At 40.9% G+C, this 17631-nt stretch overlaps 1 protein-coding gene across 2 annotated transcripts in view; it reads right to left on the reverse strand.

Moving 5' to 3' along the window:
• MCTP2 (multiple C2 and transmembrane domain containing 2) overlaps positions 1-17631 on the reverse strand; it is a 241187-nt gene that overhangs the window by 164864 nt on the left and 58692 nt on the right. For both annotated transcript variants that reach the window (XM_041752071.1, XM_041752069.1), the window contains exons 3-4: positions 11400-11462; positions 10104-10212 (exon numbers count right to left, since the gene is read on the reverse strand). In XM_041752071.1, coding sequence (XP_041608005.1) covers positions 10104-10212; positions 11400-11462 — 172 coding nt within the window. The remainder of the gene's footprint in view (positions 1-10103; positions 10213-11399; positions 11463-17631) is intronic.

Genomic DNA, 17631 nt, shown 5'->3' on the forward strand with positions numbered 1-17631 from the left:
GGATGCTGGGGTGAGAGGAGGAAATAATCTATTGCAAAAAGAGACAAAAGTGAAAGACACGTAAAAGGTAAAACAAATTATCAAGAAACTGGGAAGAAAGGTAATTATAAGGCCTTTCTTATGGTGGAAATGCCACGAGTCCTTCCTTTCCCAGAAGGTAAATGTGAAAATAAACTACAAATAAGGATAAAGACACCTAGACACACTAATAATAATTCTTACTGTTTACTGTGTGCTATTGCATTTCCTCCAGCCCCACCCACATCCCCACACATCCCTGCAAACATGCACAGCAGATGAACCCCCACAACCTTCCCTAGATGGTATCTGAGTTAGCACTCAAACCCAGGAGGTCTGCTCTCAGGGTCCGGGACTCGTGCTTGTACCAAAACTTTGCATTATGGCCCAAAAGCAAATGATGGATTTTTTTGGACACAGCAGGATAAATGGAAGACTGTTGGGGTCTGTCCCAGGCTCAACAGATCTGTCCAAAGGCTAAGGGGATGGTGTACCACTCAGAACACACCTGCCAGGAAGTTGTATGGCTGCTCCTCAGTACACAGCATGATGGAGTACAGAGTTCTAGAAACACCCTGCCTGTCCCTTACAGGCTTCTCTCTAGCTCTAACTTAGGGTATATTTTCTTCTTACATAAGACCTATATAATCATAAAAAAATTAAAATGATAAAAATTAGCCTATTAAATAGCAAAAGGAAAAGAGGTCTGAAATCAGAGGTACCAGATATTTGAACATTTTGGTTGCAGATCAGTTACTTACTAAACACCTACCACATGGCAGGCTTTTCACACTAGTGGGACCTCTTAAATCTTCTGTCTAAGTCATTTTTCCAAATAGGAAAATGACTTACCCAACATTATTCTTCCTGCAGTGTGCAAATGAAGCTGTTACTGCTCTGAAAGCGAAGGCCAACCATCTGTGTGTGCTGGAAAAGGATAAAGAGCAGTTTGCTAGATGAATGTGCCCTGAATTTTCATCACCTAAAACTCACGTCAAAAAGAACCATCAACCCTCAATCCACAAGCCTCTCGCAGAAGTGATTTGTACAGCCCCACTGATCACCTTCCAATGAATTCCCTCCAAGGACTTTTCTTTCCCTTTTGCAACACCGCAAAATGGCCACCAGAGGGCACCAGCAACACAGTGTTCTTCCAGGGCACCGCTGGACAGGGCGGTAACTGCCTTCACTCACATCAAGAGAAAGCAGGGTTTAACGCAAGGGCTCTTGTTTTCCAGGAATTAATGCTCAAGGTTTTTTGTGTGGGGGTTTTTTTGTTTGTTTGTTTTAGATTATTTATATATCTATTCATGAAAGACACAGAGAGAGAGGCAGAGACATAGCCAGAGGGGGAAGCAGGCTCCCTGTGAGGAGCCCAATGTGGGACTCCATCCCAGGATCCCAGGATCACGCCCTGGGCCAAAGGCAGATTCTCAGCCATTGAGCCACCCAGGTGCCCCTAATGCTCAAAGTTTTAACGGGATTTGAGCTGAGCATTAAGACCCCCAAAAAAGACCAGCTTTAAGACCCCAAAATATCTTCTTGACTACATTTCCTTGCAAGGGAAACTGAGTACCAGTTTAATTTTCTCTATGCATCAGCCTAATTATAGAGTAGAAGGACTTTAACTTGATCATATCATATTGCTTGTGCTTTACCAATCTGGAAAGATCAGGCCCTCACAAAGTGTTACTAGATTCAGATGGGGAACCCAAAATGAGTGTGTGTCTTATTTGGTGAAAAAAACATTACAGCCTGTAGATCCTCCCAGAGGGAGGAAAATGGGAAGGAAATGAAGCATATAAAGTTGTATAAAAGGAAGTGAGGATGAGGAAAAGGGAAGTAAAGTGAAAAAAAAAAAAAAAGGACAGGGCAAGAGCGGGGTTTAAACAAAGACAGGCCAAAAGCTACAGGCAGTAACTGGGATAGAGCAGAACTGTGGGAATGCTGTGCTCTCCCCTTCCTAAAGATTGCTCAAGATGAGCATAATATGATGCCTGGATGCTTACAGCATTTAAGTAGGGCTCATTCCTAGAAAGACCACTAGATCACCCCCACGGTGTTCAGCAGAAAGAATGAGGCTGCCTAATAAGTACTGAGCTCCCCAAGACTGGACTGAGTTCAATCAAGACTAAAACACCACATGCTAGAGAATCGAAAGCAATTCTTGAAAAACCAGAAAAAAGACCTGTAAGGGGCGATCTTCTAAATGTGGCCATACTTCTATAACAACCTAACTAAAACCTTTCCGCCTCCCCGGTGCCATTCTTACATCCATGATGACTTGTGGATTAGGAGTCATGTCCAGGACAGAGAGTGAGTAGTCATCCACTAACTTCAGTTTTTTTGAATGGCCTGTAGTTTTGCTGGGTTTATTCAGTCTATGTATGTACACCTGCACCCACAACATGCCTATATATTCTATACAGGGGATAGACAGGTTGACAAGACCCTGGGATGCCCTGAGTAGCAACTATGTAGCACTATGCTGTGGATACCACTGCTAAACCTGTCCATTGTTCTGAAGCCAGAGCTCCCTCCTAATTCTGCCCAAAGAACAATTAAGCTTATAGTTGAACAAATTTTGCCAAAACCCCCAGAAAAGTTTCCAAATTCTACCTTGATAGTCTATTTAACAAACCAGCACTGCCTGTGAGCCAGAGAAATGAGACATTTAGATAAAACATCCACAGCACTCTTCACATGAAGGATGTCCACCATCCAAGCCTGGCTGACAGCATCATAACTTAGAGGAGTGCCCTCATTTCTAAGGCTTCTCCCCACTTGTTTCCGGATAGACCAAACTACTCAAAGTTTCCAATCCTCAGCCACAAACCTTGCAAGCTCACTGTAATGCCGTTTCTTGATATGTCAGAAATGACCTTTCCTAAGAGAGATACCATGGCTTTCCACCTTATTGCCTGATAAAAATATAAGGGGAAAATGGCTTTTTACCAATGAGTATCTCCAGATATTTTTTCATTATTTGAGGTCAAATGTTTCCTAGGTACCTCAAAAAGCATGAGCTTCAAAACTTGATTACTTCCCAATTTAGTTTATTTTCAATAAAGTTTTACTTTGCTACACTAAAAAGCTGTTTCTTAGAGCAAAACTCCAAAATCAGATCATAATATTCTAAGACAGAAGTTGGCAAACCTGAGCCCATAGGTCAAATCCAGCCCACTGCTTGTTTTGGTAAATTAAGTTGTATTAAAGCACAGTCATGACCATTAGTTTACATAGTATCTTTAGATGCAGATTGTAACCAAGAATTATTTCTATCTGGCTGTTTGGAAAACCACTAACATTTTACATGTTAGAAAACAGTAAATAATAAACAAGATGTGATATAGTACATTGGATCACTTATGTCAGTTGAGTACAATGCATTATTGGTACCTAAGAGTCACATTTTCAAGGAGTTCTTCCTTTCCTCTTCAACTATGCAGTTATAGACCATATAAGGAAATGAATCATTAAAATGGATCTAAAGATAATGGCTGTTTTGGCACTTTCCCAGCAGAGGTAAGTAGTTGTCACTGACCCCTGATGACCGATAAATCCCAAAATATTTACTTTCTGGCCCTGTACCGAAAAAGTTGCCAGTCCATGTTCTAGACAGAAAGTTACATAAGTGGTACTGATTATGTAACAATCTAAAGAAAATACCAAACTCTTTCCCAGAGGATGATTCATCAAAAACAGTTTTTCTCCTTAAACATTCGAAAATGAGACTGTGCAATTACCTTAAATATCCCAGAACAGTCCCTCTAGAGCCAAAGGTGCAAAACGTTTCAACAACACTCCAAAGACCTACCTGTCCTAATTGAAAATCAATGATTTGATCAATTGGATCTATTCTATTTTAGGCTTAAACATTAAATACATGATTCAGTATAAGGAAAATAAAATGTAACCAAACTCCTGTGCTTTAGGTGTAGCATAAAGAGAGGGTACAGAGGTACTGACAAATTGACACAGGCTAAGGACCAAGATCCAAGGTCACTGATGGGGATGTTGATGTGGAACACTGGGAGTCAGGAATATATGCTATTCTCATTACTATTATTCATTAATAACTATAATAACATGCATTAGTCTTTATTGACTATTTTCTCTACGTATGGCTCTATCCTATATTTCCTTTTCATCAATTCTAACAACTACATTATAAGGGATGTCACATCATGCCTATTTTACCAATTGGTAGATTCAATTTCAGAGAGGTTGAGTGAGTTGTTGTAGGAGGTCCCAAGCTGAGAAGTTGGCTGTAAGGTCCCAATCCTCTCTGTGATCCCACTGAGCCACCCAGTTTGCTCTGAATGCTGCCTTCCCTGCTGTTTCCCTACATAACCTTGGTAAGTCATTTAGCCTCTGGACTTAGTCTTCTAAACTAAAGCTTCTGTTGGATCAGCCATTCTAGCAGGTTATCTGTATGAGGTCCTGCATTTCTAAAATCATGTAAACCTTTTCCCTGACTTTCACCACCAGTCTCAGGAAAGAAGCAGCACAGTGCTCGTCTCATAGAAGGGAGCCAACCATGCTCACTAAGTGAAGGAGTAAAGGAGTGAGAGTGACCAAATTCTCTTCCCTTTGGGGAAGATATTTTCTCTCTTACTACAGTCTTTAACATTCCTTTTCTTTAAGTACGGCACTTAAGGTGGATTTCCTTAATGATGAACTAAAATATATTAAAAGCATTCTATGTGTAAACCATCAGTATGGTTCAGTAGGATATACAAAGATGAATAAAATGGTCACTCAGCTAATATAATGCTGATATCGTAATAGGGCAAATTGGTCATTTATTCAATTAAGGGTAAAAGTGTATGTTTCATAGAGGTAAAATTTTTATAGGCTTGAGATGGAGAGTATTTGTTCCTGTGATAAACATAAAAGATGACAAAGAAGTGGCATCTGAATGAATCTCGAAGGATATTTAGTATTGTATCAAATAGCTATCAAGCTTATAGCCACATAACTAGAGGTCATGTTTCTTAGAATGAATACTGTAAGTTTGTGGATAATTCAGAAATCCTTTTGTATTTAGTATTTTGGCATATCATACAGCCTCTGTACTTAATTATGTTAACTGGCTAATACCAAATTACATCATGTTAAAAGAATATAAATTAAGAATGCTAGAGAACAAATATGCAAGGAGGAAAAGCCCCATATGTTGTGCCTAATACAGAATTGAAACTCTACCTACCAGGAGAAGCAAATGTTTCTTCTCATGTGCTAACACATACTGGTGGACAGTGGCTCCCTACAGCAACAGTGCTCAAGTGTCCTTCCTGGACCAACTACACCAGGATCACCTGGGAACTTGTTAGAAATATGAAACCATGGGCACCTGGGTGGCTCAGTTGGTCAGGTGTCTGCTTTCAACTCAGGTCATTATCTCAGAGTCCTGGGATTGAGTCTTACATTGGACTTCCTGCTTGCTAGGGAATCTGCTTCTTCCTCTACCTTTTCCCCTGCTTGTGCTGTCTCTCTCTTTCTCATGCTCTCTCTCTCTTAAACAAATAAGTGAAATCTTTAAAAAGAGGAAGGAAGGGGGATCCCTGGGTGGTGCAGCGGTTTGGCGCCTGCCTTTGGCCCAGGGCGTGATCCTGGAGACCCGGGATCAAATCCCACGTTGGGCTCCCGATGCATGGAGCCTGCTTCTCCCTCTGCCTGTGTCTCTGCCTCTCTCTCTCTCTCTCTCTGTGACTATCATAAATAAATAAAAATTTAAAGAAAAAAGAGGGAAGGGAAGGGAAGGGAAGGGGAGGGGAGGGGAGGGGAGGGAAGGGAAGGGAAGGGAAGGGAAGGGAAGGGAAGGGAAGGGAAGGGAAGGGAAGGGAAGGGAAGGGAAGGGAAGGGAAGGGAAGGGAAGGGAAGGGAAGGGAAGGGAAGGGAATCCTCAGGCCCCACCTCAGACTTGCTAAATCAGAAACTCTGGGGGTGGACAATGTGTGCTTTCCTCAGCCCTCCAGGCTACCCTGATCTTCATTCAACTTTTAAAACTACTGATCTGAAGGACTACGTTGGATAAAATTCTGATGCTGGGTTGGGTCCCATAGAAAATTTAATTGTACTGATAAATAATGTCAGAAACCAGGCAAGATGTCAGGACTGGGAGCCTATATAATAGTTAGGAGCTCTGCCTAAATTAACAGTGCCCACTTGAACACTACCTTGCCTTGAGTGGTCTCTGGAACATTTCCCTGATCACTAACATAACATAACGCTTAGGAAAATTAAGCAGAAATTAATAGAGTCACTATGTAGGAAGGCATACCATACGTCAAAGTGTAGAAAAAAAGAATTGGCTGGGAGAGAGATATTTTCTCAATAATTATTAACTCTCCCAATAAACAAACAAACAAACAAAAACCAGACAAGAACAGTCACTACTGGTTACAAAAGATACAGGTGTTGGAACAGCACAGTTTATGACCTAGATGCCTTACTAGGTATTATATTTGGATCATATTGAGTTTACACAAGATAAAGCCAAAGTCATATGATGTTTAACTTTGATGAAATTATTCAGAGGTGACAATGGCTGGGATTATAGCACAGACTACAGTTTCTCTTCTGTCTCTAAAAGGAAGGTATGGAGCATGAGCATACATACTCCAGTGATTTTCTGATGTGTGCAATGGCTTCTTTATCATATACTAAGTTTACTGACCATCAACTAGAAATCTGCTGTAAGTGTATCCTTATGATATGTCAAGGGTGGTGGAGACAGATAACTCACTCTGGAAGAAAGATCCAGAGAGGATGGGTAAACTACAAAGGGGGTAGCTGGTTTGTAGAAGTAGTCCAGGGCCTGTACTGATCTCCAAAGCTACAAAATATTAGAGGAATTCCAAAAATTTAAAACAAAACATGTTTTTTAGAAGTTTAGAATAGCTTCTTACTAGTAAAGTTAAATACATTCTCCATGGTACACCCTCCAGATAAGCTGTCATAAAACAAGCTCGATAATGATCTTAGCTTGTCAGAGGCACCCAGGAAACACCATGCAAATTCAGAGCAAGAGTCGGGATGTTTATGGGAGTTAACTTTACACTGATTTATGATTGTTTCCTGGATGTTATTTCAGGTGTGAAATGCTATGTGACCAAATAATTAAAAATAACATAAGAGATGGAGTTACTAAAATGTAATATGTTTATCATGATACCACACAAGTGATAAAACACTGAAAGTCACACAATTGATAGGCAAGAAATTTTATGATTTTGATAGAAAACATAATTTGCCAACAAGTAAAATATGGTATTTTTTTCACTACTTTGAAATCCTGCATCTGAGAAAATAAAAAAAGAGAGAAATTTTGTTTTAAAAAAAATGGAGGGGCACCCGGGTGGCACAGCCAGTCAAGCAATGGACTCTTGGTTTCGGTCATCAGGTCATGATTTCAGGCCCTGATCTCAGGGTCATGAGATCAGGCCCCATGTAGGGCTCGTGCTCAGTGCATAGAGTCTGCTTCAGATTTTCTCTCTCCCTCTCCCTCTGCCCTTCTGCTTGTGCTCTCTCTAAATAAATAAATACTTTTTTTTAAAGTGGGGATATTTTATATAGCCTGAAAGATGGAAGTCAGGTGAGATCAGATTGACAGATGAATCTATAGTCTAAAACATGAGCAAAAGAAAGTCATAGCAAACAGTTTTCAAAAGCAGGGTTGGGCAGGAAAATGTGAGAGTGGCAGGTAAGCCATGGATGCTCTGAGCTTGCAGGCAGGAGATACAGGAATTAGAAGACAGCCTGAGAAATTATCAGGGTAACCAATTGGCACAACAAATATACAGCAGCCAGGTGGGCCAGCACCATCCTCTCCCCTTGATGCTAAGTGATAACTAGCAAGAGCCCTTGAATGCAAGCATGAGTAAGTATGGGTAGTAAGCCAGAGTGGAAAGCTTTAAGTGATAAGCAGTAACCAGGAACAGGTAATAACTGGGAGGAATGGGAAGAAGCCAGTTTGAACTACTGGCTCAGCCTGTCCGGTCGCATATCCCAGTCATCCTCACTATCAGGAAAGATAGGACACAGTAAGAAAAAATGGGATCCATGAATGGCAGGACAGGGACACAGAAATAAACAAAAAGATAAGTAGAAAACATGCCAAACTGGAATATCTAAGGGATGAAGCACAGAATAAGAGATTTTAAATGTACACTTAATATTCTCAAAAACAAGATGGCATCATCTCATTTATGAAACAATCATAGATGATATAAAATTTTTTTAAATGGCAATTCAATACTTGAATACAATAGCACAATAGTCACAATGGACAAGAAAATGAGAAAGCTAGAAGACCTATTGGAGAAATCCTCCCTGCAAGAAAAATGTCATGGAGGAATGAGAAAGAAAAGCTAACAGACACAGAGAACAGACGGAAGGGTCTACGAGGTACTTTCTCCATTTCATGTTCCAGAACAGAGTAGAAAAGAAGCAACAGGACAAACTACCCAAGACCTGAAGGAAGACATTCAATTCCCTAGATTAGAAGTTCCTTCTTACTAAACGAAATAAAATTTTAAAAGGTACCATAAATACAACTCAAATATATTTGCCTGTAAAGAAATGTAAAGTCTCTGAAGGACAAAATCAGTCATAAAAATAAAAGATAAGCAACAGACTGAGAGGAAAAAAATACCTGCAACCTGTAACAAACAACCACTAATGCTGAAAGTTATAAAGAATTAAGAAGAGAGAAGAAAAAGCCCTACTGAAAACTGAACAAACAATACAGAAATTTAAAAAAAAAAAAGGGAAATACAAATGCCACATACATTATCATAATAATCTGCAAAGTATAAATTAAAACAAGGAGAATTGACACCCAATCTATGAGAGTGCCAAAAACTAAGAGCTAAAGAGTAGATACTCGATAGTGAGGAGGTGGGGTAATTGTTAACATATTGCAGGAGAGCATATATTTTGTACCTCCTGAAGGGCAATTTGCCAAGATCTCTTAAGTTAAACAGTGTGCATCCCCTGGATCCTGACTTCTATTTCCAGGTTCTGTCCTGGCTGCTAACAATAGTTAGCGTTCATGAAGTGCTAGAAGCCAGATGTAGTTTTAAGTGCTTTATAGAAGTTACTACCTTCAATACTTCTAATAGCCTATAATGAAGGTTAATATGACTATCCTCATTTTACAGATGAGGAAACTAAGTCAGAGAGGAGTCAAAGAACATTTCTTAAATCAAACAACAATAAATGGAGAAGGGCAGAATTTGAGCCCCAGCACTCTAGCTGGACTGTCAGCTCTTCAACATGTGCTATTTTTTTGGTAAGATATCATATATTTATATGCATAAAAAACACAGGGTGTTTATTACAGTATCATTTATATTCCTGAAGTGTAGGAAAAAGCAGCAATTGTCAGTAGAGACACAGAGGAATAACACATCAGAATATGGAATATTATGTAGTATTTAAATGAAAGGAGACACATTTACATGGCAAAACATGGTCAATCTTGAATACATATTTAGTGAAGCACAAAAAAGCTTATTACAGAGGAATATGGACATTATAGTATTTTAATTAAAAATATACACGTGTGTTTGTGCACAGTAAATGCACAGAATTAGTGGAACAAGTCAAATCATATGCAGATAACAGATATTATCCTGAGGGAAAGGAGCCCCATGGGATTTCAGGGCAGGAGAGGGATGCGGTTCAAAGGGCATTTCCATCTAGTGTGTGTTTGATGACCTCACACCTAAGGATACATTCATGTCTTTTGTTATGTATAATCAAAGTAGAATCAAGGGAACATTGTCTTGAGCAGTTACTATATTCCAGGCACAAAGCTATTATAATGGCCTTTACCTCATTTAAAATAACTTTATGTGATTGTTACTCTTATCATTTTTGTTATTCATTTAATAACAGTAAACGACAGTAAGACTCAGTGGATCTAGATAATTTGCTGCAAAGGCCTTGATACCTTAGAGGTGCAGATTTGAGTTCTGCTCTGTTACATGAGATGAGAAAGGCAAACAAACAACACAGAAACAGGAATAGAGAAAGGGGTGTTCAGGCTACAGATGGCACCACAGAGCCAGGCTTACCACAGCGATCTCGGATGACCAGGTTCCGGCCTTCTTTCAGGTGTATAGTGAGGAGGTACGCAAAAGGACTGGGCAGGTTACTCAACCCATCGCCGGCTTCCCCAAACATCTACACAGATGGAGAAGTAAGTTAAGCATGCTGTCTGGGGACTCAGAAAGAAAATTTCAGAGCAACAACAAAAGTAACTACAAAGGCAAATCTTTAAGCTTCACCTCCCACCACCCACACAGATGGCTTGGTTACAGTGCTTTATTAACACATCCTTTATGTTTCCCACCAGCAGGATTTTATCAGAATTCCTGAATTATCTTTGCAATAAACTCTACCCCCCCCCAAAAAAAAATCACAAAAGTGGTAGGCCAGTATCTAAAACACCCTTAAACCTGGTGATTTCCTGTAGGATTCTTCTAGAACTCTCATGGTGGAGCACCAAGGGAGGAGATAGCATGCAGAAGTGTGTCTGATGCTGGCGCCCCCAGACGTGTGTTTGCACTCAGATACAAAGTGGCTTCTTAATTTTCTCCACCATCCCACCAAGCCTTACCACCCTGGCACACCTCCCCTCTATGTATAATAAAAAACATTTCAGTTCATGACCACTCAGCGGTGAGCCTCCTGTACCCACATGCCTGTCAGACCGCCAGACACATGCCCGTCCCATGTCCATATGTGACACACTGAGTGCTTTCCCGTTTGCACATTTTTCCTCCATTCCCTGGACCCCACTGTGGTGTCTCCTCCACTCACCCTCAGCCTTGCCTTCCCTCAACACAGCTCACTTCCTCATCCAGGAATGCATCAACTCCTACCAGCCACAATGTCAACTTCAAGTCTATTTTTGAATATTTATTAAATTAATCCAATGAAAGTATTGAACTAGAGTTTTGCAATAGTTCAAACTTTTGTCTTCCAAAGATAAGGAACAGATAAAGTAATTTACCATTCACTTATTTGACATTCAATTAATCGATCTTGTGGCTAGGTCTTCCCTTGACAACCTTCTTTTGAAAGTTTCCCCACTCAGGTTTCAAAGAACTTCAGAATGGCTCTGTCTCCTTTATGATCCCACTCAAATGCATAGCTGCTCTGTATTTTTAGAAAAATCTGTGCCAGTCTGACAAATCGATAGACCCTGAATTAATCTTTTCCAGCTATAAGGTGCAAGGCCTGTCTTTGTAGATGGATACGGTTTAGCATTCTTTAAAAACGGGCAAGAAACCCCACAGATCCAAACACCTGATAAGAAATACTTATAATATTTAATCTTGTGTTTGTTTTTAAGGAATTTCACTCACAGATTGCTCTTCAAAATGTTGGGATGTTAGAGAAGCATTCAGATCATCACTTTCACACAGCTTCTGTAAAAAAGAAAAAAAAATCCCACTTTCAAAAAAGCAAAATGGTATCAACCTATAAGGATACCCTGTATCAGCTCTTTCTCTTTGAGTCTGCCATCTGCATGCTCAGTTTCAAGTACAAAGGCTGCCTTCCCACATGTGTGGCAAGTCTTGGCAGTAAAAGTTTGATTCTGTGGAGTCCCTCTGGCTACAGCCTCTGCCATCTTAGTTATTGATCAGAGTGTGGATAAGGCTGATTCTGTTCTACCACCGGGCTACTCCATCATCCCTTGTTCATCCAGGGCTTAGTGTGCAAACAGCTTTGTTCTGGTGAATGCAATGGGAGGAGCAGAGCCGTCCTATCAGGCTCCTCCCAGGGTGGGCCTGCCTGGCCCTCTGCCACCATAGAGAAATGGGTGGAACACATGCCAGAGACCTGAGGTTGTCACTCAAAAGGAAACATTTCAAAATGTGATTTGGAAGATCCTCCAAACATACCCTTCATGAGTCTGTGCAATCAACCACCAACCAAAAAGTAAGAAATGCAAATTCTGAACAAATGATCTCAGAATGGGAGGCACCTATGTTTCCTAATTTAAGATAGGAAATGATCCCACAGGGCAAGAAAATGGGCAATGTTTGTAGTTAGTGGGGGATATAGTAGACATGTACAACGTGTGGGTTTTGTATGCACAAATTGGGGCCCAGGAGAGCTTTCAGACTTTTTGAGGGTTTCTGGGCTGGATATAAAGATGGCTGTCTGTGTGGAAAGGCAGAGTGGAAGGGACATGAGCTAATGGTCTACCGGGATTTTGGATATGTTCCTGTCTGGCTGAGGTATTAGCCAGGGCTGATTTCTTGGGTGAGAAACACAGGATTTCTCCCTCCAAACAAGGCTAGGTAACTCTGAAGTTTTGGGCAAACTGAGGCAGGCAGCAGACCTGCAGAGACTTGCTTGGATGACCATGAACTACTGAGGGTAGACATGGGGGCCAGGGACACTGTGGTCACTGGTCTTTCCCATCCATGGTATCCATCCAGGAAGTCCTGGCACAAGTCAAAGATCCTGCCTTCTAAGACACTGACACACATGCATGCACACATGCACACTATCAGTCTCAAGTAGAGCTTCAGGCAGCAAGAGATATTTGGGTTCCCAAGCAGGAGGGCAGTTCTTCAGCCCCCAGGAGGAATGGAGGGATGGTGAGGAACTGCAGACAAGCTAGGGCCCTCGGGTACACCTGCTCTGCATGCAGTGAGACCACGAAATGCTGCAACCAGAAAACAATGAGCTTTGATCACAAGATGACCTGAGGCCTCACACATCTTCCCCAAGAAGAACAGAGGCCCCACAGCTCCTATGTCTGTGGTTCTCTCACAGGCCTCTTTTTATGCCGGTCCCAGCCCTTACGTCCCTTGAGTGTGAATATAATTCATTGACTTAAGGTTCATTCACCAGGATCAAGGGTGATTTCAAACACTTTGATCTTTCCTTAAGGTTCCCAGCACTGAGGTCACCAGAGGCCTCTGGCCCTGGAAATACCAACACTGCCCAACCAGGAAACAAGCCCTAACCCTCAATGTGGGAGACCTGTTAGACCAGAAAAGATACACCAGCAGAGCCTTCACGAGTCACCTCCTCCTCTTGCTCTTCATACCTCCTCTGTTGGTCTATGAAAAACACATCCAGGTAAGTTGGACAGAACTATCTGAAGACCACTTCATGAGGACAATAAGAACCTTAGTCAATTCTCCCAGTTCCTCTTTTTTTTTTTTAAGATTTTATTTATCCATTCATGAGAGACACACACAGAGGCAGAGACACAGGCAGAGGGAGAAGTAGGCTCCCTGTGGGGATCCTGATGCGGGACTTGATCCCAGGACCCCAGGATCATGACCTGAGCCGAAGGCAGATGCTCAACCACTGAGCCACCGGGTGCCCTGACTCCCCCAGTTTCAAAAGATCTGTCCTCAAGCATTTTACACCACACACTATTATTTCTTGGAAGCGTAGCAGCTCTCCTACCTGATTTACAAAACTAAGAGAGACCAGACATGTCTTCAACGTACACAGTCAGCAAAGTCCCATCTGCTGACTGATCCTGTGCAGCCTGAAGACCCATCAGTAATGTCTCCCATTTTAGGAAATACACCAATGTTCCACTCAATCATTCCTGTGCAAAGGCAATTCCACAAAGCTACCAGTGCTGGGCTCAGAATTTCCATTCAGGGTGCATGGTTATGAGCCAGATTGTGGTGGTCCAGAATCTTCTACTGCCAAGTACAACGGTGGATAGATAGGAGCTTTAAAGCATCACTCCTCCAGAGGGCACACCAAACACACTCTCTCCCAAATTGGCCTCACTCTACTTAATGATAATGTTAATTAAGAGACAAAATTAGTCCACATAACCACCATCACTTACACGCTATCAAAAATGTACACAGAGCTGCTATTCATATATGCGATAAGTCTTCCACTTACTACAACAACATGGAAATTAAATGTGAAGAATGACATTAATTCAATATTATGGCTGGTTTTACTCACAGGAAAGTCACAGAACTTAAAGTTATGATTCCCACAGCCACCGTAACTGTCACACACCATATATACACACCAACCAAGGAAAGTGATCGCCATAAAGAAGAGTGGAAATGCTACATAGGCACCAAGGACCAAGTTATGGCTGCTGGGGGACACATAACCTCGAATATTCCCCTACATTCTGCATAGAGCCTAAGGTATTATCCACTGCATAGGAGTTACATTATTTCACTTCTTTATAAATCTAGTAACTACAACAATGAGTTTTTCTTTAAAAAAAAAAGATTTTATTTATTTATTCATGAGGGACACAGAAAAAGAGGCAGAGACATAGGCAGAAGGAGAATCAGGCTCAATGCAGGGAACCTGATGGGGGGACTTGATCCCAGGACCCTGGGATTATGATCTGACCAAAAGACAGATGCTCAACCACTGAGCCATCCAGGCACCCCCGGGTTTTTCTTTAAAATGAACACAATTACGATTTTCCTCATAGGAATCCCTGGTACCCCACAATCACTTGAATATATTTTTGATGTTCTCAACAAGCATAATCAAATACTCTGGGTTTTAATTTTACTTATGAAAAATAAACACACAAATATCAACTTTTTGTATACAAAAGTACTACAAATTTTTAACCCAGGTATATATTTATGGGACCACCACAAGAATCAAGACATAACAGTTCTGTCACCCAATAACACTCATTCATGCCATTCCACTGGGGTTAAACCAGCCCCAAGCACAAGAACCAGTTATCTGTCTTCCTTATGTAGTTTCACCTTTTCCAGAATAACCTACACATGCACTAACACTGTATGCAAATTTCTGACACTGATCACTTTCACTCAGCACAATGCCTTTGAAATCCAGCCAAGTGGCCCTTGTATAAATTACCCCAACCTTTTTCATAGCTGAATAGTATTCCACATGCCATAGTTTATCCAAAAGTGCTGGTTTCATAAATTTCAATCAAATTATTTCCAAGGACTCAAGGAAAGATAAAAATAAATTGATTACTGAATGCTAAAAGGTTTAATATGACAGGGGTGCCTGAGTGGCTCAGTCAGTTAAGTGTCCAACTCTTGATTTCAGCTCAGGTCATGATCTCAGGGTTGTAAGATCAAGCCTCGAATCAGGCTCCACACTGGGTGTAGAGCCTGCTTAAGATTCTCTCTCTCCTTCTTCCTCTGTTCCTTCCCCCCACCACTTGTGCACATGCTCACGCGCACTCTCTCCCTCTCTCTTTCTCTATCAAAAAAAATAATATGAAAAAATGGTCTTATTATACTCAGGAACAAAAAAATGCAGCACCAAAATCTTGGCATGAAAATTAGTATAAGGTTAGCCATCACACATGCAACTCTCACTGCTGCTTCTTGGATGAGTAGCTTTAGGTTTGGTTTGTTTTTTAATGAAAGAGTTTGCATTGGTATTTCCATTCTACCTAAACAGAAATTGGTGAGAAGATAATATGTTTTGCATTCTCTTTAGATGAGAGCTCTCTATCTACAAGAATGCAAATTTATTAAAATTCAGCAGGATATGGGCCGATATTAGCATGGATGGGCCAATTATATAAAAAAAGAAGATCTCCCCTAGTCACCAAGGACCTTAAGAGCAAGACACTGATGTGAATAAACATTTCCCTTTTGTGTACACTAAATGTGATCTTGTACAAATACCACCTCCCATGTGGCTTATCGGAAGGCTCTCACCATGAAGTATACACAGGAAGCCAAATTATAAACCATGTAAACAATCACTGGGTGTTTAAACTTCAGTACAAGGAGACATAAACCCACATCCAAGAAAGCTAAATGAGCCAAAACCTAGCTGAGAAGAGCACTCTACAGTCTCTGAAAAATCCTAAGAGCATGTCAGTATAACAAACCATACATGTGATACATATTGACTTAATGATTGTATCCACACCTAGGTTCCTGAGAATCAGAACACTCTGGATGTCAACAGTCATAAACACAGATACCTATAGGACAAAGGAAGTAGCAAAATGAGCAAAGGGGATGGAATAGCTAGACAGACCGGGAAGCAGAGCCTGTATACAGTGACAGAATCAAAACAACCCACATGGCAATGAGAGAACAAAATTAAGATGTCTGTTCAGAAAAATTCACGCTTAGCAAATAGCTGAGTTTACGCATACTAAATTTTTACACAATTTTTCAGGAGGCTATTGATCATTCAATTGAGGTATTTAGTTTCCCCCCATCCCCAAGATTGTTCTCTGGAAGTGATTACCCTGGAATAATGATGTGCAAAATTTAAGTCATGTGTGTGCGCATGTGTGTACATATATATCTTACTCAGTTGCATGTCAGTATAAAGCAGTGGTCAGTAAATTACAACCCACCACCCGTTTTTATAGATTAGTTTTAAACTTTGGAGCACATCCCCACCTACTCATCTACATATTGTCTATGGCTGATCTCATGATACAATATCAAGGCCGAGAAGATGCAAAAGAGGCACGGTGGGCCATACAGCTAGATATATTTATTATCTGGCCTTTCATGGAAAAAGCTTGCCAACCCCTGGTATAATCAACCTTACTTTTCATGTTCAGTAATATTTGTCCACTGACCTTCTACACATTGTTTTCATGCTTGTTATCAGTAGGTAGTTTAAAAGAATAATGGTCCCCTTTACATTTGCTTAGACCTTTATATTTTACAAATACCCACATGCTCCTATTAACTTCTTGTAAGAGCCCACAGGCTATGATCAGTATCACCAATTTACAAATAAGGTAGCCAAAGCAAAGAGGAAAATGGACTGCTGAAGGGAAACCAAAGTGTTAGGCCTTCTCTTGAGTGTTCTGGGTCCTCTGTTCCTTTCACAGCGTGCCCCGACTGTGCCCAGAACCACAAGAATCCAAAATTAGAAGACCTAGTTCTGTGCAGGGTTAGACGAAGCTTGGGAGTCAGAAAGACCTGATTTTGAATCCCACTTGTTCTACTTCCTATCTTTATGTCATTGAAAATTTTTATTTAAAATTCAAGACACGGGAACATCTTCAAAAGGGCTAGAAAAGATACTTGCCTTGCAGATTGTTAGGAGAAAAATCAATTCATTCAAAGGATATCTACTGAGCACACAGCATCTCTGGGCCAGACACTATGCTAGGCTACTTGTGTGGAGAGTGAGCCAAACAGATGTGGTCATATGAGATAATACTTATATATTGTACCTAGCAGAGTTCAGTATTGCTTTTCTATTAGTATTATCATATTGTGATTATGATTAAGATAGGGGATGTGTTTGAGAAGACTGGAGGGAAAAACTCAATGAAGGTAGGCAGCAACCCAGGTTCCTTCCTTTATCCCAACCATCCCTTCCCTTCTGACACTTATATCATGACAGAGATAGAGAGCTGGCTAATGAAACCTGAGGACAGTGTCACCTCCCCTGCCACACACAGCTAATCAACCTATGCAATGCTTCCTTTATGGCTCTCCTCCAAGGCAAAGTTTCAACTTACTGCTATTCCCAATGTCTACAGTAGGTATTACAAGCACCATCTGTATCTGTGTACTGCTGATCCCTGCCTGTGAGCAACACAGTATTGATCTCACAGGGCTCCTTTATATCCCACTCTTTGGTACCCCAGATAATCCT

Source organism: Vulpes lagopus, chromosome 4, assembly GCF_018345385.1.
Source record: "Vulpes lagopus strain Blue_001 chromosome 4, ASM1834538v1, whole genome shotgun sequence".
Lineage (NCBI taxonomy): Eukaryota > Metazoa > Chordata > Mammalia > Carnivora > Canidae > Vulpes > Vulpes lagopus.